The sequence below is a fragment of the Tyto alba genome, unplaced genomic scaffold (assembly GCF_018691265.1).
Source record: "Tyto alba isolate M040663 unplaced genomic scaffold, T.alba_DEE_v4.0 Super-Scaffold_21, whole genome shotgun sequence".
Classification (NCBI taxonomy): domain Eukaryota; kingdom Metazoa; phylum Chordata; class Aves; order Strigiformes; family Tytonidae; genus Tyto; species Tyto alba.
In genome coordinates this window covers 21485977-21512442 of record NW_024881295.1, presented here as the reverse complement: position 1 = coordinate 21512442, position 26466 = coordinate 21485977, and the positions used below count along the sequence as shown (strand labels likewise).

General features: G+C 46.9%; 1 protein-coding gene across 1 annotated transcript in view; it reads left to right on the top strand.

Annotated features, from left to right (window-relative positions):
• The first annotated feature begins 1482 nt into the window (after positions 1–1482).
• AKR1D1 (aldo-keto reductase family 1 member D1) overlaps positions 1483–26466 on the top strand; it is a 35646-nt gene continuing 10662 nt past the window's right edge. The window contains exons 1-3 of the mRNA XM_032996373.2: positions 1483–1791; positions 18212–18379; positions 22870–22986. Of these exons, the coding sequence (XP_032852264.1) occupies positions 1699–1791; positions 18212–18379; positions 22870–22986 (378 nt within the window). The 5' untranslated portion in view covers positions 1483–1698. The remainder of the gene's footprint in view (positions 1792–18211; positions 18380–22869; positions 22987–26466) is intronic.

Genomic DNA, 26466 nt, shown 5'->3' with positions numbered 1-26466 from the left:
TTGCATAACCTGCTGAACTATTACCATGCACAGAAAGCCAAGTAGGGTATTAGAGGAGACAAAACAATCTGCCAGGCAAAAGGACATCGTTACGGCTGAGGGACAGTGTTCTCTGAGGGCTTAACTTCGGGTTGGAAGACATATAAGGCCGTACGCTTAAAAACCAGATGGGAAGAACTCAGCGTAGGCACGGTTGCAGGACACAAAGGAGCCGGCTCAGGACGGGGTAAACCTCTGCAGAGTGGTGTAAAGGCACAGCCCTGAGTGTTTTATGAGGGTCAGAAAGGACAGGAAGAGCCGTGGGTTGAATTTCATAAAGGGCATTGTCCCCTTCTGGGATACCAGTGAGAGGAAATACACAGGTTTTTGTCCGCGGCAGAGCAGAAGCAGGCTGTGAGGAACTTGAGCCCATTCCCTGTAATCTGGGACTCGCGCTGAGGCAGAGGAACTATTCACCAGTCTCCTGGCTGGGATTTTCTTCATTCCTTCCTTGCCCCTACAGCAGCGGTTTTCAACCTGTGGCCTGTAGCCTTTGGAAAGGAGAGGTGGAAACTGTCCCCGGAGGACACAAACTGTCCTTGGTAACCCTGAATTTGGGGTTTTGCAAAAGGATTTTACACCTCAGTGGGATGGGTCCCAAGCCCTGCCGCCCCGAGGCAAGCCCGTGCCCTGCTGCCGGGGGGGGGGGGGGGGTGGGGGGGTGGCAGGGCAGACACCCCGGCAGGCAGAGCCTGGAGCCCTCGCTGGCAGCTCCAGGCAGAGCGGCCCCGAGGGGGGTCCCTGGCAGCCCCCCCTCTACCCCCCCCCCCCGGGGTGCTGGACACCCGTGGCCCGCCTGGAGTTCCACGCAGCTTCTGCTGGGGTCACCCCGTGGGGCCGGCGGCAGGGCCCGGCGCAGTGTGCGGGGGGGGGGGGGTGTCCGTGGGGACCCGGCAGGGCGTGGAGAGGTGCGCGGGGGGGTCCGTGGAGACCGGGCCGGAGGGATGCACGGGGGTCCGTGGGGACGCGGCGGGGCATGGGACGGTGCGGGGGGGGGGGGGGGGGGGGGGGGGGTCCGTGGGGACCCGGCGGAGCGATGAACGGGAGTCCATGGGGACCCGGCGTGGCGTGGGGCAGTGTGCGGGGGGCTGGTCCGTGGGGACCCGGCGGGGAGTGGAGCGGTGGGCGGAGGGATCCGTGGGGACCCGGCGCGGCGATGCACGGGGGTCCGTGGGGACCCGGCGGGACGTGGGGCGGTCCGCGGGAGGGGTCGGTGGGGATCCGGAGGAGCGATGCACGGGAGTCCATGGGGACCCGGCGTGGCGTGGGGCGGTGCGCGGGGGGGGGGGTGTGGGGGTGGGTCCACGAGGACACGAGGACCCGGCAGAGCGGTGCGCTGGGGACCGTGGAGACCGGGCGTGGCGTGGGGCGGTCCGCGGGGGGTCCGCGGGGCCGGGGCGGGGCGCGGGGCGGTGCGCGGCGGGGCGCGGTGCGGAGCCGCCAGGGGCACACGTGGCTCAGCACCCCCCAAAAAGGCGCTTCCCGTCGGCGGGAGCGGGCAGTTCGTACCTCAGCCCCCATAGAGGCGCCGTCGGTCCGGTCGGTCCGTCGGTCGGTCGGTGGGTGCCGGTGTGCGAGGGCCGCGGTTGGCTGCGGAGCGGCGGCTCCCGCCCCTGCGGAGGCAGCGCCGGGCTCGGGGCGGCCCTACCTGGCACCGCTATGAACCTGACAGCCGAGAGCCACCGCGTCCCGCTGAGCGACGGCAACAGCATCCCGCTGGTGGGGCTGGGCACCTACGCCGACCCCCAAAAAGTAAGTCCGGGGGCGGGTGGCGGCTGCCCCCGCCGCAGGCTCACGCCCCGCTCCCCCCCGCCAGAGCTACCCGCTTATTCCCTTCTCCTCCCGGCCCCTCCCGGCTCTTCTCCTGCTCTTTTTTTGCTCCTTTCCCCGTGCAAAGTTGAAGCCCGAGCTCTCCGGTGAGCAGCACGGGCAGTGCGCGGCGCGCAGAGGAGGAAAAGGTAGGGATGGGGGGGTGAAATAATAATAATAATAATAACAATAATAATAACAATAATAAATAATAATATCAATAATAACAACAATAATAACATTTATTATTATTCTTATTCTTATTATTATTATTATTATTATTATTATTATTATTATTATTATTATTATTATTATTATTTCCCACCCAGTTTGCGGCGTGCTGCTCACCGCCGCGCAGCTCCGCGCTGGTGGGCGCCCGGGAAGGGGGCGCGGGGGGCCGGGGAGAGGCTCTGCCGCGCTGCCCCCGGGGCTGGAGCCCTCGGGCCCCAGAAGCCCGGAGCCGGGGAGGTGGGGGGGGTCGGTGCCCCCCCCCCCCCCCCCCCCCCCCCAGAGCCGGGCGCGGATAAGAGGAGGGTTTTCGGACCCGTCTTGCCCCTGGCCCCCGACACTTTCCAAGGAATGTTCCTGAAACAAAGACCCAAATTCCTGCATCGCGGTTCCTGCGGCTCCCACAGCTGACTGCCAGCGGCCAAACCAGTCGCAAATATTCTGCATCCTACGGTTTTGCGTGTCCCGGGCTGGCATCCCATCTGACAGCGAGGCTGTGGGAGCACACCTGAGGCTCCTTTCCTCTGCACACCCGGGTACAAAAAGGCGACTCGCTGCCTTTCCCTCTCCGAAACTGCCGGATCTATCAGCAGTTACTTTTTTTTTTTTTTTTTTTTTTTTTTTGTTTAAAGAGTAGGAGAAGAGAAATCATGGCTAGAACCCTTCTTGTGTAACAGTATCAGAGTTGAGGCGCAATATTGTGTGTACAACTCCACGTACCACAAGGCATTTAAAAATACCGTTTAAAACAAAACTTGATTAAAACCATTTAACACCCGCTAATTGCAATATAGTATATTAATAATGGTATTGAAGAAAATCCTCAATAAACACCGATACAGGCAGTGCCTGAGTGATGCAGAAAGGGTGGAAGGAATCCCCAGAGCTGCAGATCTCCCTGGTTAACAGTGGTGGTTTACGTGGGGAGAACTGGTGGGAATCTGCAGCTTCAGAGGCTGGGCTCTGTCTCCCACATCACTAGAGTTTCTGGAGATATTTTCAGCTGGTGCATCCTTTGAGTAACGGTTAGTGAAACAAAACTAAACTAACAGGAGTTTTAACGTAGCAAAGCAGAACGTTGCATAATTCAGTGACAAAATAGTTCTGAGCGAACCTGAAGCATCTCTTTACAGCCTTGTATATCATGTCCCCAACCCTCGAGTTGCAATTTTATAGTAGTTTTAAGTTCAGAAAAATGAGCAGAAAGGGTGCTCCTGCCTCGCTGCACTTCCCGCCTGCACCTCGGATGAGCCACGGCCCGACTGCTGTGGCATCAGCCAGGCTCAGGCAGAGAGCCCAGGGTGGCAAGTAACCTGCCAGAGCTGGGAGGGGAGGCGGATGGGGTTCCCCTTTCGGAGGCAGCTTCTCAGCAATGCTATAACCCTGCTAAGAGTTCGTTCTGCAAAAATTCAAACGTCCCAAAATCAGCACGGCAACAGTCCTGTTCCTTCTCCCCCAGCCCTGCAAAATTCTGCTGCCTCCTTTGCCCTCCCGCAGGTCGAGGTGAGCCTTTACGTAGAGCTCATCCAGCAAAAATGAATCGTTTTGGGGTAGGGCTGGGTTTCAGCCGAATCAGCCCCAGGTAGTGTTTTTTTTTGCTTTTTGCATGTTCCTCCTTTGCTTTCTGGTGACCGAAGAGGGGGGACACACAAGAGGATGATGCAGGCAGGGCATTGCTATAGCAACTCCAATTTAGAGCAATTGAGGCTGCTGTGTAACTACACCCTCAGTGGGGATGGGTGCATATACCCAACCACCCATCCTCCCTCCCCCTACATTTGTAGGAGTTGGATTTTCTGAGCTGTCTTTCTTTCTACATGATAAACATGTTAGAAAGTTATGGGTGGGAGGAGGAGCTGAGAAGAGATTCAGGAAGCAGCATTGGCAAGGCACTTGCAAAAGTCTAATTTTTGCACAAGACCAGGTGAAACACAGTATATCTGGAGGAGCTGAGCTGAAGCTTTATGCCGGGATTAGGACTGGGTGTTTGAGTCAGGCAACTTGTCACGGAGGGCAGCTGGGGAAATGCAGTAGCAGGGTGCCACCGGATTTGTTGCAGAACTTTTTGCAGCTACTGGCCGGCGATGGGGCAGGATGTTTAAATAGGTCACGGCTTAAAGCTTAAAGCCCAGCTCAAAAGGCAGCTTTGCCGATAAGGGGGGAGGGCTTCTGCCGACACCTTGCCGCGGCAGCAAAGTGCTGCTTAGCTGGGACAAGCTGCTCTGCTGAGCGCTGACTCGTCTCTGGTGCAACTTCTGCCAGGGTGCCTGGCGAAATTTCTGTCCTGTTCCTCCCGCCTAGAGAGCTGAAAGGCTTTGGGACAACTCGGGACCATTTCAAGGTTTATCTTAAGGACCGAGGCAATAAACTAGCACTGACATGTTTCCCTTAAAATGCTTAGCTGTAGCCTTTTGTGGCTGAATTGCTTAAGAAGCAGCATCTCAGCCACCCGTTCTCCAGAAGTGGGGGCAGGCAGCTGGTGGTAGCAACGGTGCCAGCTGTCCCCAGCATGCTATTTCTGCTCATGAGTCAGATCTCCGCGACTTCTAGTCGTTCTGTGCTTTGATATAAAATACAGAGCCATTCATTTGTCAGATTATTCATCTCGCTCTTGGAGGCAGATTTTTTTTTTTTTTTTTTCAAAGGTTATTCACCCTGGCACCTCCATGTCAGAGCAGCTTGTCCAAAACAAATCTGTTTTCTCAATCTCATGCTATAGCCCAGTAGCTCGTAATGAGCCTGGAGTGTTCTTCCTGAAGTGCAGGAATGCGCTTGCTGGTTAAGCAAACTAGGCAGATCTAGTTAGGCACAGAGCAGAGAAATCTGCTTCTCCGACGGTCGGTTATAAGAAAACAGAGGCAGGAGGCCAGCGTTCATGATTCGGGCTTTGTCTGGATAAGCTGCACAGCAGTGCCTTCAGAATTGAAATGTGCCAGCAGCTTGCCGTGCTCATCTTAAATAACTTAGTTGTTCTCCCAAAGACGACTTTGGGAGATAAGTCATGTTTCTCCAGTTGTGAAACAGTGAACAAAAAATAAACCCGTTGATCAAAATTTGGTCCCAGGTGCAAGTTTACTGTCTCAACAAAGAACATTACTCAAATGGAGCAGTGCTGGACCACCGTGGAAAAGGTCTATTTGATAACCAGATTACTTTTAATTGAATGCTCTTTCTTCCTAGGTGTAAGAGAGCTTTTCTTCTGCTGGATACAGGTCAGGATGACAAGAATTCAGCTAATACTTTGACTCTAAAAACACTGGTAGTGAAATATTGCAGGTTTCTTTTCACTTTAGTAGCACAGCAAGAAAGTGAAATGAATCTATTTGCTAGCAGCTCATCTGCTAGCAGAAAGGCAGAATGCTTCACTGGATTGTAGCATTAGTGATAAATTTGGGTTGTTTATCAAGAAAAGCACTTAGAAATATTTTTTGCTGCTTTAATGGGTATTTCCTATCCTTATTTTTTAAGGGAAGGTAATAATTGTATAACCAAAAGCTTTTCGGTGCGGATTTCAGTGCGTTGAAGTTGGTTCAGCGTTCTCCTTCATGCAGGGAAGGAAATGTGTAAGTTGTATTAGAGGCTTGCCTACGTAAATTAGGCTGTTTGCCCTAGCAAGTATGGGCTCAAGCAAAACACTGAGGATCTCAGTCACCGACTCCTTCCCCTATTCCCTCTTCCCTTCCCCAAACATCCCCTCTCCTCCTGGGTCTGCGAGGGAACGACAGCGGGAGCAGTGAATCCGGACTATCAAGGCCCTCCAGACGGCTTTAAAATTTGGGGCCAATTCTGCCTCTGTCTGGCTCTGTGGATCCTTCTGGCAAAGCCCCCCCGCGTGCAGGAGCGGCTCTGCCAAGGCTCCAGCAGATGCGCTGTGGCCAGCTTTCCCTCTCCCAGGGCCCCCGAGCCGTTGACCCAATTCTCTGGGGTATTAAATAGGTGGGGAGGGGGGGGAGGGAGAGGGCAGCCCCCTTGATGAGCCCGTGGCACGGCCCCGTGCTGCAGCAGAGCCGGAGCAGCCCCCCCCAGGCTCCCACTATCTCCCAGCCTCGATGCTCCGTTCCCAGCACAGCCCGGCGAGTGGTACTGGTCCCCGTCTGGAAGAGGATGGGGCGTGGGGATGAGCAGGCTCAGAGGGGAAAGGTGCTAAAAACACTCCTAAATCCTGGAAATCCTATGCCTCATTAAAACTGCACTTATGCCCGCTTCACTTTATAACTCATCCCTGTCAACACAGCTAAGATCATCAGCCCAGTGCCTCCACATAAATACTCGCTGTCTCCCTGGAAGGTCAAGGGGCCTTGGCCACAGCTCCTCTCCTGCTTTCCTGTTTTGACTGAGGGAGGAGAGGGCTTGGAGGGAAGGTTGTAGCAACCGCACTGTACACAGGCACTGCTTCTGAAACATAAGATTGGGCAAAGCGCTCAAGAATAGCACTGGGTGAGGGTTTTTGGCAAGTTGCGACTTTGCTAAAAATGAGGTTCGGAGGTAGCCAAATCCATTCATAAATTGGAAGCAGTTTTGTGGAATGGTTTCAGGCAAAACAAATGGCAAAGCATTTCATTTTGGGCACTGGCAGTACAAGCTGAGGAATCAAAGGATTATTAAAGCAGTCGGAGGTAGCAGTTGCCTTTCCCTGAATAGCCCGCTGGTAAGGGAATCCACGCGGGCGGTGCGAAGCCAGATTCAGTCCTCCTCTCTGCCTCTGGGGATTCAATTCATATCACAGAGCCCAGGGAAATAACGTTATCGTGGGGATATGCGATAGCTAGAGAGAGGCAAGAGGAAACACGTACAGGCTGGAGCTGGAGGAGCACCCTCCCCACGGGAAAGCACGCTGCCCACCAGCCCCACAGCTTTAGATGCTGGAGAACTCGGTATGGCATCCAGCCAGAAGGGAGAGAGACCCGCTTCCCCAAACCCTTAACTACCACAAAGTAACCCTTGTGAGTGCCCAGACAGTCTGGGGTTTGTTTAAGAAGAAATTGCCAGTTTGAATCAGGGAGAGGTAAGAGTTCATCCAGGGCTCCTCTATCCAATCTGAGTGACCAAGTTAAAAAAAAACAGAAAACAAAACAAAAAAAAAACACCACAACCTGTTTTGGATAAGTAAAAACACTGTTTTGGCACCCTGAATTACTTTTTACACCCAAGCTAGAAGCTGAACAGAGTTACTTTTCGCTGTACAGGCCTAACAGTCCCTAGTGCTCTCGTAGGACCTTTTATGCCAAAGAGCTCCTCGCACAAGGCTGTGTGCACACAAACTATTTAATTCACTCTTAAGAGTGCAGGCTGCCTGCCGTTGGAGCTGCCTTTAGGTCTGAAGAGGTAATAAGTGACTCGTCCCCAGGATGCGATCTGGATCTCTGATGTGCAGTAAGAGGGGGAATTACACACAAATTCATTTCCTTTGTTTTCCTCCTGCCCATCACCAGCATCTGAAACACGATCAGCCGGAGAGAGCAATGATTTCAGGTGACTTGTAGGGAAAGTCACCTGGCCTGACCCAAAGCTGTGAAATGCATCGTGTATCAAGAGTCCTGGGGAGCAGTTACACCCGAGATCTCTGGAGACAGGGTCAAAGCTTAAAGCATTCCACTTCTTGATCTCTTTATTACAAATTTCTCCTTCTCTGACACAGACAACTGTGTCTTCCTCCTTCCTCCTGAGGTAAACCTCTCACTTGGCTCCTAGATTTTTTTCTTGAAAGAGATAAGAGAGGCACTGGCAAGAACAGGAACTGCCCTAACACGCAAGTGTCCTTACAGCCTTAGTTTAGTTCCCACGACACGCTATTAAAATAAATGTACAAAGAAAATACCGCAGTCCTTTTAGCATGAACAATTACACCTGAATACGTGTTTGAACTCAGCAAGTACTGAGTCTGAAGTTAGCTCTGTAATAAAGTGGTCTTTGTGAACCCACTTGAAATCACCACAGATGTAGGCCAGGGAGATATTTTGCCTTTTTCTTCACTAAAAAGGTTATTGGGAACCTGACTGAACAGAGGGGATGGGAGTCAGATGGGATATTTGGCTACAGAGCCTCATATTTATGCCCTGAACTACAGAAGTGAAGGAAGTTCCCAAAACAAAATTGTTTGTGTTTTTTTTTTTTAAAGTTGTTGGGCCATATCCTCTGGCCAGCATTTCCAAAGGACATTGTGCCTCTTTACAGTCCCTTTTGGTAACCACCACTGGCTTTCTCAAGCCATTTGCTTTTTAAGCAGCAGCATTACCTCATGCGGTACCAATGCCTCTTGTCTTCGGGGAGCGCTTTGGGGCAGCAGAGCCACGGGTGGTCAACATATAGCAACACACAGTCTTTCAGGGTTGGGATTTCAGAGATATTCCAAAGGGTGGCCTTATGTTCCCTTGGTCTCTGATCATATCCTAAAACCATACCCCCAAAACAAGACCTGTACACTTGAGGCAAGGGCAGAAGGGAAAGACATATATTACTGTAGCCCAGGAAGAGAACTGTGCCTAATCTTCATGCCGAATGATATTTATCCCAAAGCCATATATCTGTAGCAGATCCCTCACTGACAAAGTCACGACTTGGTTTCATGCTTGGAGGACTAAACCATATTCAGAGGATTCTGCTTGCACAGACTGCAGATGGCACGCTTTTCCTGCAGTGGCTGGTATCCTGGCGTTGAGCGGTGCCCTCGTTGCTTAATGTCTCAAATTTTACTCCTTAGTCCTCAACTAAGTCACCGTACGGGCAAGACCCAGTTGACAAGAGTGGGTTTCTTGGTATTTAGTCTCCAGATGCCTTGAGGCGGCGCAGTAGCAGGCGTCAGCTTTTAGCAGGTAGCAGAGGGGCACGGCTCTCGGGCAGGACCGTGGCTGCTCGCGGGACACACGATCAAAAGCACCGTGGGTAGGAAGATACAGGAGAAGTCTGTGCAAGGATCCAAGCAGTGGCAGTGACTCTGGGCTGTATGATTGTCTGGATCCACCCCTCCTCTTTCCTACAGAGATTTCAAATATGCCAGAGGATGAGGGATGAGCAGAGGAACACTTAAGATACTGCTTTCACAGCTCGGTCTTCTTATAGCAAATAGGTGAGGGTACAGAGTAGAAGAATGCACTAAATCAAAAGTGTAACAGACAAGTCCTGCTTTCATCAGTGACTCCTGCTAAAAACTCAATGTTGCATAACACATTTTCAAGCTCCCTTTCACCTATGCTTTAATGGCATATTTACCACCTATGAAAAGCAGAATTTGTTTATCTGACGTTTGCCTTTTCTCCTTTGCCATGCAACTTTTCTGTTCTGCTGTAAGAACATTCCTTCTAAATTTCTGTGCCTTCAACACTTTGTCTTCTTGGTGTTCAGCCACGACCTCTCCCCTCCCCTGCCCCCAACCACCTCTTGACGCCTCAATTCCTGCTAGCTCCCTGTAATCTCCTGTTATACAATGGAACATTTTTGGCTTGCATAAATGTAAGATTGCATCTTTACCTCATTAAGAAAGGAAAATTAAGTCATCTAATTAGAAAAAAAACAGGTAATTAGAAAAGGTAGCTGCTTTTTTTCTGAAATGTGGCAGACGCAGAAACTCCTGGCTTTTGTGTAAGAGCTATACTTTAACCATTAATGTTGAATTTTAAACTTGGATTTGACAAAATGACTTATCAGTCTCTGTCAAGCTGGAGGAAAGATTCTTGCATGCAACTTTCTTGAGGACACAAGAAAGTTCTTATGACTTTGATTGCAGAAAACCCATGGCTCTAAGACACTGCTGAATTTTCAGAAATGCTCCTTTATCTCCATGTATCTTCTCTGCTGTAATCCCTGCGGTTCTTCATTTCTATGAATCCTGAAGCTTAATAGAAAACAAATTGATAGTATGACTAATCTCTACTTCGTGCCAACAGCTTCTGTGGTATTTCCAGCTATGAACACAATTAGTGTCTAATCATGTGTGGCAGATTAAAAGCTGCATTTACCAAAATGGTCAACATGTAAAATTCCTGATGAGGACGAGCCCAGCCATGTAGATGAGGGTGAATAAAAGACTAACTTTCTAGCTACAAAGTTCATCAACCTACGGAACGCTTTTGAGCAAAACGGCCACAGAATTGCTAGCCCTGGAAAACGGTAGATTTTTTTTTTTAGTTTGCTCTGAGGGGTAGATTGTGCTCAGAATTACTCCCCCACCCCCCCCTCCCCAAACCTGAGCATGCCTTAAGCTATAAGCCTTCAAAAAAAACTCCTCTCAAAAAGATAGCACCTCTAAGCTACGCTGACATCTCGGCTGCTATGTGAAAACATTTTCAGACTACTCCAGGACCAAGAGAGCTATCCCCCCCCGCCCGCGGGTCGGAGGGCTTCCACTAACGAGGCTGTTGACAGACAGATAATCGCCTGGCCCCGCGCGGCGATGCCCGCCTGACCCAAGCAGAGGGGCTGGCTCTTCCAGCCCGCCGGGCACCCCGTCACTTGGCTCCCAAACGCGGGTGCCAGCACACGCGGACTTGGACGCTGCAAGAGCGCCCCAGAGGGCAACGTTCCCAGAGCAAGGCGGCGTTTAGGAGATGACAACTTTGTCTGGGAGTCGACACGGCTTTTCGGATGGGGGATATCAGATGCCAGCATCACCCACCGAGCGACGCGCCCGGCTATGACCTAGGGTGGAACTGCGTTTAATCAGCCCAGATACAAAACTAATAGAAGGTTAATCCAGATAAGCTGTTAGGACAGTAGCACTACCCACAACCAGTCGTAGGGATTCTTGTTTGAGAAGTAACCAAACAGAAAGTAGACCTTTTCTGTTCCATAGCTGTATACTGCAGTGAGAAGCACTAGCTATTTCAATATACTCCCTCTTCCAAAAGCTACAAAGTTAGCTGTTACCAGTGCAATAATATCAAGGCGAAATAGTGACACAAAGAAAAAATTCTTTCTCTTCTCCTCCATCTTTCTAAACATGCTGGATTTTTAACCCTGATCGAGAGCCACAGGGAAAGCCTTCCTATGTAACTAAAAGTTACAAAGATTTGTTTTGCGGAAGACGAGACGGGGAATCACTGACATCGTTGAAGAGGGGAAAAACTGAACCCCTACAAGCGAGTAATCTGAATTAGCACAACTGAAAGATATGCTTTTTGGCAAGAACCGTTATAGCCCAATTTTCCAGACAAACTTCCATTTTCTAAGACATCCCTGACTGACTCCATACGTTAAATATGGCTGTGCACTCCCACATGACCCTGATTCCCCGCAGGTCTCTGGAGAAGGGTATAAGCATGTTCTTACAGCTCATGCAGGAAGCTAACATCTGGGTTTTGTCTTCAGTTGACCTAGGAGGCCACATTTGTCAAAACTTGAAAACGCTGTGCAGAAAATGCCTCTCTAGGCTTCATCAAAGCCAACTTTTGTTGGTTCAGCTAACTAGGTGGTGGAATTCCCCAAGTTTTACATCTGCCTTTGCAAACACTTCTTCAAACTAGCGCCAGAAACCTCTCCCCTTTAACTCTAGGGAATGAAGTAGAAGAACTACTGGCAACCTTTTCTTTCCCCTCTGTTATTGCACAAACTGCTGCTTTATCTTCACCTTGTACCTCATGCATCCCTAGGATCACATTCCTTGTCTGAAGGGTTTTTTGAAAGCATCCACCCTTCCAGTTAGAGCCGCGCTTTCCAGGGCTGGCTGGCTGGCTATTGTGCCCTCCAGCTCTTCAGGAACCTGTCCCAGTGCACCCCACTGGCACTGCCAGCATGGGACCCGGGCGTGCACGTCATTTGCTTGGTTTGCTTTAATCCTCTAGCTGCTGACAGAGAGGCACGGTAGCCCTTTAGTTTAGCCTTCCGTTAAGTGAATTTGCATCAAGTGAAAAGCTGTGGCAGTCCTAAAACTGAGGATTCTGCAATCAAGTGGTAAAAATAACTCCAGCAGCCTCTGCCAGCTACAATAATAAGGCTTTCCTGAAGACAGCTTTGGCTAAATCCTAGAATAACAATGTCACAGGAATTCTGGAAATGCTAAATCTGCAGTTATGCAATCTAATTTCTGTTGTACAGGCAATCAAACCTCACGCTTCAAGCCACTGACAGGACATCAGGCTAAAGGCACCGCTTGTCCACACTCATTCACAGCATGGCACAAGGCAGCAAGTGTCACCGTTGCCCCGTCTTCCCTGGGTGCTTTTGCTGTCCTCCACTTTCCAAGGCAACGCAGGGCATGACGTAAAGCAAAGCTCTGGGCCAGCGTAGCAGCTCATGGCTCTCAGCTGGGCTCTCCTCAGCTCTACCTGCTTTTGCAGAGATCCTTTCGCTGGGTTTTGCTTCCTGGATGGTGGCTGCCAATGCTTCCGGGGGATGAAAGCCAGATTTTCCTGTGTACAAGAGAGAGGGATGTGCTGGCGGTTGCATTTTCCAAGAAAGAGATGTACAGTACAACTTCTCCTTTACAAGATTAAACAATTCTAAGAATGTACCCTCATGTGGCTTATATCCTCTGGCTTTGTAAACTCGACCTGTGCTTTACTGTAATGCCTTGAGTACACATGTTTTCTATGCTCTGTTCCTAACATCTTAAGCCAGTCCTCTTTGCCAGTTTGTCCGGAAAACAGGCAAATGGAAATTAGCAACTGGGCTTCTAGAAACTTGCATAAGAATCTGTGTGTGAGTGCTGAGCTCTGGCGAAGGAGGCTCTGAGCCCAGGAATGTACCTACTTTCCCCTCCCTGTATTTAGCTGACTAAGATTCCTAAACAGCGGCTCCACATCTTAAATTATAGGTTAGGACTGAAGCACTTAGCCCACAGTTTGGATCTCTTGTGTAATTCAGCTGCAGCTAAATGCAGGTTTTTCCAGGAGATGGTCCTGTTTCTCACAACACCTTAAGCTCTTCCTCCCAGGATCATTATTCCCAGCTGAGGGGCTGGAGACCACCGCACTAACCAGGTGAGGTGCTCAAGGCTGAGGTAAACAGCTCCTTTCCCGAAGTGCTGCTTCCTCAGCTCTCACATGCTGCCCAGACCGGTGCAACTCTGTGGAGCTGCGTGTGTGAAACAAGGCAGAGCAGAATCTGGCAGCCCGAGGCAGACTGTTTTCCTTTACTGCGTGCACTCATACAGAATAAATGACAGTAGTGATGTTAAGACATTTATAAAAGCAGTGCCTATGGTAGCTGTTCACAGTTTTGCAGGATTACAATCTGCCACTAGTGTCCTTCTACCTTTGTATTTGGAGCTATCCAGAATCCCTCTTTATCAGCTGGAAAGCTGACGGAAATTGCTGACCAGAAAAGGATGCTATAGAAAAAGCAAAAGAATTGGAGGGCAGCTGAAATGCGACACTAAATAACAGTAATAAGTAGGGCAACCACTAACACTGCTAAGCAAATACTCTTCTGCTTGAGAGGGAACAGTAAAATTCATGGATATGCCTGACAAAAAAAATATTCTCCTGTGGCTTGGTTACATGTGATCCGGATCAAAACTTAAGCTGTACATTTTCTATGGTAGGGAAAATAGTTTTTGACAAAATGAGATGTGATGGAAGGTGTCTGGAATAAATATTAAAAATTTTAAAAGTTCATGTTCTCAGAGGAAAAAGAGAGCAGACCCTTTCAGACAGGCAGAACTGATGAAGAACATTGCTTTTTCAGACTCGTAAAATGTGGTAACTGGCCAGTTGGCTACTTCATCTGTGGAGAAGGGGCCAAATTGCTGCTTCCTTTCTTACAGCGAAGGTGCAAATCTGAATCTGCTCCCCCTGCCCTTCTGCTGGATTTATTTACCATGGAGCCTGAAGGAAACAGATACTGGTTTAATCTGTCATGCGTGGTGGTAAATCAGCAGGTTTACAAGCTATTGACTGATAGAGGGAATAATTGTGTGTGCTGTTTCCTTAAACTCTGTGATCTTAAAAGTAACCTAGATGCTATTGAAGCAGTTATTAGTGATTGAGCGAGTGGTTCTAGTCAACCAAGCAGTTTTATCATGAAACGTGTAATAAATTTAATACCTTTTTTTGGCACGAATTAGTGACTGACTGTAAAAGCACTGAAGATAAAAATCTGACTTACAGCATACAAGTGGTTATAAATTTCCAGTTCTAAACCAACAGTCCTTGATCAAAGCAGCATAGTTGCAAGGTACACTGATTTGAAGCTGAAACATTAATTACAGCTAAGGATCAAGCATACCTCTTATCTACACTTAAATAAAAGTACTAAAGAAGCAAAGATTTGACTTAAGGCCAAAGCGTCCTGAATTACTACTGACAAAGCACAAAGGTTTATAGGACGGAGACATTTCAGTGCCTCATCTGGAATTTCTGCTGCTCGAAAAGCGAGTCCTGCTTATTTGGGAATGGTGCAAGAATAAAGGCCTACCTGAAATGAGTAGGCAGCATAGGTAACCACATTTTAGGTGTCGTAGGCTAGTGAGTATAACCCCCAGTAAGGAGGAGGAGGTCTGGGTTTCTGCTCTGCAGCCGGGCAGCCCGGGAGGCACTTCTCCATCAGCTGCTGTGATTGAAGTGCTGGCCCTTACACAACACCACGAGATGTAAAAGCAGGCATAGCTGCACTTAAGTAAAAGTTGGGTTTCAGTTGGTAATCTCCGATCTGGTCACTACTAGTTTAAGGCTTTATTTCCGTGAAAGAAAGAAGAGATTAAAATGCCTCAGGCTGAGCAGTGGGGTAGGGGGGCAAGATCCAGGTTTGTGCTTTCTCTGAAGGAAAGATGGATGAGCAGTGGTGATCCGAGTCATCCATGTGGTCTGTCAGGAAACAGTGGAATAAGATACGACACTGAAGGCAACACTTCTAAAAAGTGGCAAAACCACAACATGTCTGACCTGTGCAATTCCTCAGCATAGTTTACCATAGCCCATTACTGCAGGATTTGGAAGGATTAGATACGTGAAAAGCTAGAAATTATAGTTTTGCCATTAGAATGAAAATAAACACATTGTATAAAGTGTCCAGACTTGCAGATGTCACAGACCTTCAGCTGTTGACGGTTCAAAAGAGGCAAGATTTTCCAAATACCGTTCCCTAGGTTGTCTTGTATTTTTATATGAAGCACCATAGACCAGAATCTGTCAGAACTAATATACCACATTAGATGAAATGAACCAGTGCAATGAAAACGTTTATATTTAATGTAAACCCATCTCCGGCCATTGGTAATCAAGGCCTGATCCAGAAAAAGCCTCCTCAAACCCCTACAGAATAAGATTGGTCCTTGAGATGGAGGAGTCTTTCACAAGATTATTTGCACAGATGTGTGCAAGTCCAATGCAAAGATTAAGAAATACATAGAAGTTCAGCTCTAACATAAGTTAGCTGATTCAGCCAAAGGCACTTGCAGTCACTGCAAGTTTTCCCATTTTCCTCTGTTCTACCCTCCTCCCAAGTCTGCTGTTATGCCATTGCCCCATATGCGAGAGCCTCTACCCTTCTTCAGCCATTCCTTCTGCTTTTGTTATTGACCAACACAGCCCCAGTGTTTGAGAAAAGTTGCAACTCAATAATCATCATTTCTTTGCTTTGTGAGGGTTAGTTTATAGCGGCAGGAAATGACTGAGAGCCATGTTCGTGCAATCTCTCAAGAGTGCAAAGAGAAGAGAGAGGAAATCCTAGGATCAGGCCCATATCCCATTTTCAGGTTCTTCAACGAAAAGGGAAAAATTTAAAACAGAACAAAAACCTTTTTTTTTTTTTTTTTTTAATCTATATTAAGATACTGTGTCACTGTACTCTAAATGTTCTGCTTTTGTACACTTGAATAGTAAAAGTCAAACAGGCTGAAGTGATCTAAAAGTCACACTGTTCGAAAAACCAGGTTTCATAGAGAAAACACCGATTGTACTCCTTAAAATACATTCTCTTTTGGATAAGTAGTCGCCACTTGGACTTGAGCTCACAAGACCTTTAAGCTGAGCCCTGTTGTTCTGTCCTAGTCACCCTGAGCTTTGTAACTGTGGCCACAGCCTGGCGCAGCTCATCACTGAGACAGAGGTCTGATGTTACCGTCCTCAGTGACTGCAGGCTTGCAGCACTTGTGTCAGCTTTTTGCTTGCTGCCTTCCTCGAATCCTTCCTCGCAGGTTCAGGCAGGGACAAAGCGGGGAGCACGTTGGAGGTGGTCGCTGCTCCATGCATCGTGCTGCTGTAACGCTGCCCGACATGCCCCGAGGGAAAACGAGCCACTGACTGCACCTGAAAGGCTTTTAGCTGCTGTGGTCTTCATTCCATCCTACTAACGACTAGGAAAGGGCCCCAGCCTGCCACTGGGAGCCTCCCACAACGAAAGCAGCAAGACATTCAAACGACTGTTTCGTTGTCGCTCTCAATTAAGCGGACAATATCGCATTGTCGCTGCTCTAAACACCTCAGTGTGCCAAATTGTGCCATTTTGCCTCTCAGCCCTCATTCCCGTCTGTAATAAATAAGGGCAAGCGTGAGCAGCTTTGCATTTTAAGTCACCTTTAGGCACACAGAGTCCCCCCCGCCTAAGCCTGAACAGAAGTTGGTCCAGTCGTGGCCGCCAGCCCGGATGGGGCACTGAGGAGCGGAGCAGGCGGGCTGCGATACAGTCCCGTTACCCCAGAGAAATCTGCCTTCAGCCCGCAGCTCTGGGACTGAAAGACAGAGAGGTTGACCCCCATGTGTCTTCAGCAGTCTGTCATAGATCTGCTGTGAGCACGGGAGGGCAGGCCGATGTCCTTAGTCACTGCAGCATCCTCTGGCAGCTATGAGTTTCACGGCTTCCAGTTCAGCAGGTGGTGGAAGAACAGCTGCTTGTTTTACGGCATACTCCTGGACAGCCAAGCCAGTGGCTGCTGGAAAAGGGCAGCTTGGAGGGACACTGATTGCTGCTGTGAAAAGTGGTCCTTCCCAACAGCATCTTCTGCCAGTCCCGCTTCTTGCCTTGCCTCTGCACCAGCAAAACCAACAAATTTGACATCCTCTCTTCATACCCGTCTCATTTCCAGATGTCTCTGGCGTCTGTTTTCTTCACAGGAGAAGCAGCATCGTCTTGGCCCTTCACTCGGAGGTAGCAAAATTCACCTCTTGGCGTTTGCTGCTGGCAGACAACAGCGCAGCAGAGCAGGTTGACTCACCCTATTTCAGTTTTCCTTTAAGTGAATCAGATGAGCCTGTCACAGCAGAGCAATGCCTACAAAAAGGGTGGGAGAATAGTGTTGCCACGTGGCGCTGAGGGCCCTTGACCATCACCACTTAGAGCTGCCCTCTCATTTTACAAAGCGTGGCAACAATAAGATGTTTGCAGCACAGTTTCAGTGATCAGTCAAATGATTTCAGTTTTATGCTTTTTGCTTGGTTTGGCCTGCATGTATTTTGCTTGCCACATTGGCTAATGGAAAATATGACCATTCTGAAAAAACAAGCTTACTCTGAAGTTCAGCAAAGATGAGTAAACATAAGTGCATCACATAGTACAAAAATGCCACTTGGACTTATTAAGAAGTTTCTTGGGCTCATCTTAAACTGAATCAGTGAAATGTATATAAACGCACACTAAAGCATCTACTGGCTCTTAGCCACACAATAAAGGGGTTGTCCAGAACTAGCAATACCAGTAGACATTCCTGAGCCTATCACCCTTTGGCTTGTGATACCACCAATGGTAAGTTGATCCGAGGAGAAAGACGAGAAATCCAAATTCCTGCTCTGCTGAAAGCTCTACTAGGCCATAAGGTATTCAAACAGCCTCTGATCAGGCAGGTGGTTGATCAGCTCCGCTCAACCAAAAAGCCCTCTTCCACTTGAGTAAGGGATTTTACCAAACGGCTGTTGTAGGAAAGCTCTTGCTCTCCAGATAAGGAGTTCTAAAATAATTTTCATATCAAAAACATTCAATTCTATTTTCTGAGGACTCTAGTACTCTCTCCTTCCCAGACACATAGAGAATTTTTTGCTTTGCTCCTTTTTCCAGTGTAATTCCACATTCACGACAGTTTTAAAGAGAAGTACACAGCACATTTTTAATTCAGAAGTTGAAACACCGGCGTCTGGGAGGTAAAGGATGGTTAGACTGAATGAACTCCAGCATGAACCTTGTGCGTGTCTCAGGGACTCCACAGCATTTCAGGAGAGGAGAGCAGGAGGCTGAAACTATGTTTATTCTTTTTTTTTTTCTCTCCCATTAGACTCCCAAAGGTTCTTGTTTGGAGTCAGTGAAGATTGCCATTGATACTGGTTACCGCCATATTGACGGTGCCTTTGTCTACTACAATGAGCATGAAGTGGGACAAGCCATCCGGGAGAAGATTGCTGAAGGAAGGATCAAGCGAGAAGACATTTTCTACTGCGGCAAGGTTAGAAACTCTGCTTAGATTATTTACACTAATTCCAGGATTTCTGCGAATGGGCTTTCTTAAGGATGCCGGTGGTCAACATCTGGCATGCTTCCAGATCCCACATCCTTTATTTTTTTTCCTAGCATTACCATAATGCCGCAGAGCTTTATGAGCACTGGATTTGCTCTTAAGTGCAAGAATCCCTGTTGTTCTCAGTTTAAAGCCCTAGTAGCAATGGGAACCATGCAACATCTGTTCTGCCTTGTATCGTAAGTACCTGCAAGTTTAAACCATTGCTACACTCAGCGGTGCTGTCTGAGCTGTTACTGTCCCACATTATATGCTGGCACGCATGTGTGTGTACTCACACACTGGGCCCGATCTGGACAATGATCCTGCAAACGAGTTACTTTCTGTTAGAGCAATTCCCCGTAGAGGTTTGCCATGAGATTGCACAACGAAAGGGGTGGGAGCAAGCACGTGCATGCAAGTGTCTGTGTACAGGAGAACAGCAAGTGCTTACAGTGGTACTACTGCCAGAAAATTACTCATCAAGATACACCCCTAGTTACTGTATCATCTGTCATTACAAGGTTCTAGGATGATGAATCAACTTACTTGGAGAGAAGATGTCATCACATTTCTGCTCTAGAGCAGCAAGGCCGGTGTAATGCACGAGCTAGTTAATGCTTTAAAGTCTTAGTTGTAAGAGTTGATTCTGTCCTGGGAAAATGAAAACCCTTGATTGATGAAGTGTCTGACAAAAGCCATTACAACTACAATGACTACATCCCAGGTATAGGAGAGAGAGCTCATTGCACATGGCAGAGTAAAGATCAGATGGCCCCAGAGAATTCATGGTGCCTGTCCAGTTTCTAATGGAGATTATAGACTCAAGTTCCCCTTCCTGCAGTGCTTCTTTGAGCATATCAGACTAATATTTTCCCTTTCTCCTTTCCCAAAGAAGGCGTAATCCACAAAAGTTACTCAACAGCCTTGGAAATAAATACCATGGTTCCTAGAGTGAAAGACCTCATGGGATAGAAGACCCATTTTACTGTGAGCAGTTTAGTTAAGCTCTATGATCTGGGAAACTAAACTTCGGATTGGGTAGTTTGCAGACCGAGTGGACTTCAGCAGCTATAGACCAATTTCCGAGTACAGCAATTTCCAATTTGTAAAGTATGCAACTCTTTTCCAAGTTCCCTGCTTGACTCTACTGATAACAGCCTTACCATCCTGAGAAAAACTTCACGTCGTCAAATTTTCCACCTTTATCAGGGTGGTCTCTCAGCCTCTTATATGCCAAGTATGTTGATTTGGATGTCAAAATATTTTGTTTCAAATGTTTTATAGTTTCATTACTGCAACTTACCAGTAATATTTCAAATCAAAAACACAAAGTAGAGCCAAAAGGTTAGAACCAGATGTCCTAAGAATTTTGAGTTTTTTAACTTTCCCTAATGCTTCCCCTGCAGTTTATTTTCCCACATAAACCTTTAAGTTCTGTGAAAGCACATCTTGGTAACATTTCCAAACTTACTTTATTTATTAAGCTTTTCTATATTAGGTTGTCTGGTCTAATCACTAGATGATTCTCCTAGTTGATAATCACTACCTAAACACTGAGCCATCTGTGTAGTTACATTTGACTTCTTGATTGTAAGTTCATTTGTTCCCTAAACTGCAAATCCTGCAAGCCACAGGGCTGCAACTCACAGTACCACCAGAGGCAATGCCTGTGGTTCCAGCCTGCCTTGTGACTGTGAGATGGGACACATGGGGATTTAGCTTCCTCTTGTGTCCTGTCTGTGCTTGACAGAACTTCAGGTGTGCAAGGTCATTAGAACATCTCTGTAGTCTTTAAAGAGTTCAAAGGCAGAAGTGGAAAATATTCTGCAACCAATTCAGTCCATCACAATCCAGGATTTTCACAGGTTTCACTGAACATTTTCACAGCAGCTCTGAACTTCCCAGGAGAAGTGGGACTGGCTGTCCCTTGCTTTATGAGCTTATGTATCTTTAGCTTTATGTACCGCACAAACTTATGTATCTTATGAACCACAGGCAAATATTAAGCTACCAGTAGATACATCAACCATTGATTGGTAGCTGACTGATAGGAACTGTGGCATCTTCTGGGAAACATGGTACATAGAGTAGACCGTTTTTGGAAGCAGTCTTCACAACAAAAGTTGGTTCTCTTTTCAGCCTTACTGACATCAGAGGTACTGGAAATTCCCCCAACTCTTCAGACTCAAGCCCCTCATGCAGATCTTTCCTTAAACAAAGATGATGCAAATTGAAGGCTGGTCCATCAGCAAGAACAAACAAGAACAGGCCCGCTGAGTGGCAGTGTTACTGGAACAGGGACTTGGTGCACTCAGGTTGCATCTGCCAGTTGAAATCATCAGCACTTGCACTTGGCTCGTGCTGCTGGCTGGCTGATCAGGCAGAGCAGCTCAGCATCCAGAAATTTTAGAGGTTTTATATCAACTGCCAACATCTCACTTGGCTTACATAGCAAGACCTTTTTGGTCTCCTCTTTCATCCCAGGATATTTCTTTCATTAAACTAGAAGTAACATTTCCAGGAAATGTGGTGTCCTGAAATGCCAAAGCCAGCTGGCAGTTTCAACTGCTCAAATGTCTACATGGGTTCTACTTAGGTAGATAATACAATAACTTGTACAAATCATGAAAACAGTTATGAAACTCTTAAGTTTCCATGGCATCTATGTATTAACATAGTACAAATGTTTGCTATTTCTGAAGGCTGTTTCTTTAGAACCTCTGCAGTTTGTTAAAGTATATGCACTGGCAAGTAACGAGCAAAATTGCACTGGGCTAGAAAGGGCACTTGGAAAAACTGCTTCTAAACTATCAACATACCTCAGGTCACTGAATTTCTAAAACACACTAATGAAACAAACTAAACATGAAGGGTATATGGACTCGTGTTCTTGCCTATACTTAAGTCCAAACCAACATCTTATTTCACATGTAAAATGCTTAAAAAACACCCAGACCAAAGGCTTTCAGGGAATCCAATGGAACAGCTTAAAGCTCCGAGAACAGGACCTTGGTTCCTTTACTGTAGTACAACTCAGCCTATGCAACCGCCGCTTAGTGATCATAAACTCTTCGTGCCTTGCAACGTACAGCTGGGGAAGGCCTAGCATGAATTTCCAGGTGCCAAACCCTGTTTCTGTTTGTCAGCTTAGGGCAGGGTCAGATGTGCTGCTCTCAGTACAACTGAACTTCAAGATAATGTGTCCTTGCCTCTGCTGGCAGGACTGAGCAGATAGTTATTCCCCGGGAAAGCAATAATCGGGTTTAAAAGAACCCAAACATCTAAAATACTTTAAAGCTTACCCAGGCTATGTTCTTTGACACCTATAATCATTATCTTCTCCCAAAAATGGCAATTCAAGTGTTTTGTGTCTCAAGAATTAATTCATTCTATACCTTGACGTGCAGTGAGTGCCAGCTTTGGTGACAGAACTGGCTAGACTATGATGATACCAACAAACTGAAGGTTTTTCCATCCAATAAAGGTGACAAAAACCTCAACGCGACTCCACACATCACTTTTATACGTTAAAAAAAAGATGATAAAATATCCCAGCTTGCTGTGTACAAACAAATGGCACTTTAAATCATCTATTGTGTGTTAATTCTGGGTTTTTTTGACAATTTTAACTGCAGCAGTTTACGAAGAGCTCTTGGCTACTAATTTCCATGCTATGGTTTTATTCTTGCAAGAGATTTGCATCATCAGAATTCAGTTAGAGGTACTACTGAAAGCTAATCAACCAAGCACACTCCATAGGAACCTCAGGGCAGAATCCCACAAGGAAGCTGTTGTGATTAAAGAGGTTGAAAAGGCTGTGGTTTAACCAGTCACACCTGAATTATAGTAACTAAATAATAATACATCTTTCAGTAAGGACTGGGGGGCAAATTAAAACTTTCTTAGGTCAGGCTGTCCCTCAGGCTCCACGACCACAGGAGAAAACCAAAAGATTCCCCTTGTGCCAGGTGCTTGGCTGTTCAATAGCTAACTCGCCTGATCTGAGCTTCTGCCTTCGGGCATAAAACTGACCACCGATTTCGTGTGGGAGCAAAGTTTTCCAGTGAAAGCATATACTTGGAAAGCTTGGAAAACAAAAGAAAACTGCCTAAGTTCATTGAGAAAGAGTTTGCAATATATTCAACTCAGAAGAACCTGTTTTGTAATAAACAACTACGTAATGGCTTTACTGGGTCAGCACTGGGATGGTGTGAGGCAAGGATTACTGTCTTAACCTCTACATCTGCCTCTGGCAGAGGACAGGAAAAGGCCTGTCATCTTTGTCTTGCAGTGATGTAGACCACAATGTCTTTGCACTATGCATAACGATCTCTGCCAGAAGGACAAGTGCATGGTGGGGGGGGTGGGGTGTCAGCTGGAGGATGCTCAACTGTTTCTCCTGGCACCCAAAAAAAAGCTTATGCTTGCCTCCCCAGCTGTGGAATACCTGCCACCCTCCAGAGCTTGTGCGTCCTACGCTGGAGAAAACCCTGAAGATCTTGCAGCTGGACTATGTTGACCTCTACATCATTGAGCTGCCAATGGCTTTCAAGGTAAAAAGAATAATTGCCCCAAAAAAGTGCATGATTAGCTTGAACCGAGGTCTCCATCTAGCATCTTCCTTCCAGCTTCCAGCCCATGTTGAAAATAGCATTTTGACTAGATAATGTTTGACATATACTGCATGCATACGTTTCTGGGCACTACCCTCACAAAGAGAGACTTATAGGTGATGTGAGAACAGTTACTAGCAGCTGTAACATGGGGTCTCTCCAATGGAAGGACGGGTCTCCTAACTGGGGTTGAACACTTCCTACACTGAAGAATTACTGTAGCTGAAGCAGCACATGTATCTTAATCCTCTCTGACCCGTGAGAAGAGAGTCACTGGAAGAAAGGGGTTATACAAAGCAGAGAAGGGCTAGGAGCAAAGTTTGGAGAGGGAAAGGGGAAAAAGCCACCAAGTTGATCTCCTTATGGTGTCCCAAAAACCAAATAGCCTCAGCAGTATTAAAACCACTGGGGAAATAATTGCTTATGATTTTAATCTCCTTAACTTCAGCGCTCCTCTCGGACAGCTTCAGTACATCACAGTTGGTTCCAATCATGGGTTGTCCATCTCTCACTCTCAAATGTCTACAAAAGATAAAGCCTGATGTTGCTTCATACTGCTGGCTCTGGGAAACTTGTAGCCAAAACCTTTGAATGCAAGGTGCTCTCAGAGTTGCATGCTTCCCTTGCAATGAGCTCTTGCAAGTCCGCAACTTTCTGGTTTCACAGCCAATTGTACCTTGCTTTACAATTTTTCTCTGCAAGTACATGATATAAAGGCAAATTAAATAATAGTGAAATTAGAAGAATGACATTCAAGATGTATTTAAGTGGTTTTGAACCAATTAGATACTTTTTCTTAGAGAGAATAAGGTCAGGCAAATAGCTGGATAATTGTTTCTGTGGGATGCTTAAGCTCTAAATTGGCCTCTTTTTGCAAGGAAGGTAGTTCTCTGATTATTAAAATTATATTTTGCTACGGACTCAAGACTGCCAGAAGCATCAGATAGGAAGCAATTTACCAATGAAACAATCACCTTAGACCTGCAGTTCCTTTTTCCCCAAGGAAGCCATATCCCATTAAGACCTCTATAGGAGTATCTGGGCTCAGATATTAAAAATTTATTTATACGGTCCCACATATGGAATCCTTTTGGGTACATTTTAAAAAATTTCCCACCGCTTGCAATTTCCTGTTTCCCTTTGCTTGTGTTTGTATTCTCTAGTAGTTCATTCTCCCACATAGTGAAGGTCATTGTCTCACAATATAAAGATATAGACAGCTGGCTATAAAGTAATATATGTCTGACTCCCTGAGGCCTGTATCAACAATCTGAGCTGTTAAAGGAGTAGCAGTCCTGCAGATTCAACCGTGTCCCCCTTGAGAGAAAAGAAAAAAACAAAGTCGCTCTCTGCCTGAAAAATATACATTTTTCTGTGCCATATAGAAAAAGAAAAGACCCCCACCCTTTTGCAGTGGTGACTGGTTTCCTTCCTTTGCTCTCTCTCCCACAAATACACCCATCCCGCATGCAACGCTTGCCTTTGGTGAGGACTGTGTAAGTGTAATACTAACAAACTCCTACTCTGCCTTAGTCTGCAAACGTTGGTGCTTTCCTGTCTCCACAAAAGCCTTCTAGCAAAACTGGTTTATGCTTGGAAATCAGTGAAGAACTTGAGGCAAAACTCTACGGTCCCACTCCAAAACCAGTCGGGAACGTGCCCCAGCAGAGCAAGCTCTCATAGGGGCTTTTAGTAGAGTGAGAGGAATATGATTTTGGAGAACACCACTCAGAGGAGGAAAGCCCCACCACACCAGCACTTCTGGGTGACATTATTCACTGACCTACCAACAGTAGCCAGCGCCTCCCTGTATTTTTCCCTCAAGCAGCTTCCCTGTTCAGGACTTCTGTCCTTCCTCCCTTTAGCCCAGTGGTGGTGCTCAGCCCCTCTACCCTAGCAAGGCTGATGACCAGCAGGAACAGGTCTCTTCCAGGCCACCGCATGCCCTCTGCCTGGGGAGCTCATACCCACGGGCAGGTTTTCTAGGGAACTCTGCTAGGATGACTGATCCATCAATAAGCAGGTATCTGTGCACTAAATCAGCTCCAAATCCCTCCCAACTAAATTATTTTTTGATCTAGCAGGAAAGCGGGTATTTTAGCCTTACACTGAACAAGTCTTATCCAAGTATCTTCTTGTCGTTTTAAGAGAATAAATCAAAAGTCCAATGGCCTTACTATGTGACTTTCCACTGCTGTTTATACAGCGGGCATTCACAAGTTGTTAAAATTGCTCCCTTGAGAAAGCCTGCTCCTTAAAGACCGTTTCGTGAAGGCGATGGGATCTGCAGACCTGTCTTCCTGCATCTGTGTTGGTGAGGAAATTACAATGGGAGCAGGGCTTTTCCTCTCAGTGGTTACCAACTGCTGTGTTTTAAATATGCAAGTTGTCTGGTAGCTTTTGGAGCTCCCGGACTTTGAACATGACATGATATAATGTGATCCCTGCATAGTGGCAGTGACTGCATGGTGTTGTCCCACTTATTTCAGTGCTCATATGGAAGCGTGGTAGAAAGCCACCTTACATCCAGTCTAAGGTACATGGCTATTTCCAAGAGAAGACAACAGCATTTGTGGGAAGGACTGGTGCAGTGTAGTCCATGAAAACCCAAAGCTGAGAAACGTCACCAACTTCTGAAAGACCTTTACAAAGACCCAGTAACCACTATCCTGCCACTATCAAAGCACTGCCTTTCTCTCAATACTTTATCCCTCTTTATCCATCTGCAAACAATTCTTCCATGCAGGAACTCTCTTGCATAAAAAGGTAGCTTGGCAGAGATAGTATTGCCTGGAGACTGTTGAGCAGAGACAAGCGTACTTCAACACCTTGTGCAGTTCCCTGAAGGCAGGGGGAAGGATTAATCCTTGTGAGAATCCACAATAGCTGGCACCGCTTAGTCAAGATAAGTTCCTCTTCAAGCACCATTCATCCTGACTTTGTTCACTTTTTAGAACACAAGTGACAGAAATAGAGGAAAATGGAATGGATGATAAATTAGCTAAGGTAATTGCTGTCTATTGACTACTATAAATAATGTTGAACGGAAGTTAATGAATTAGAGGTGAAACAAAGTAAAAAGGTCTTGAATTCAAACTCATCCTCTGAGCTCAAAGAAGTCCAAGTGCTATGTGCTGAGCTTGCAGTCCCCGGAGAGTCTGCTGGGATATCATGGGGATGAATGGTTTGTTCTAAAATACCGTGGGGTGGTTTCGTAAACAGGGATTCCCTACCTCAAGTTATGATATCAAACAGTTTGCCTCCTAATAGAAAAAGGTACTCAGACACCTATCTCCTCCTAGTCAAGATTTTTTTTTTTTCAGCAAGACAGCAACAAAGGCAACAAGTCATATTTGTGGAATTCATTGATGAAAATCAGCACATTTGGAGGAGACAGGCTTACGCCTGTAACTTAGACCT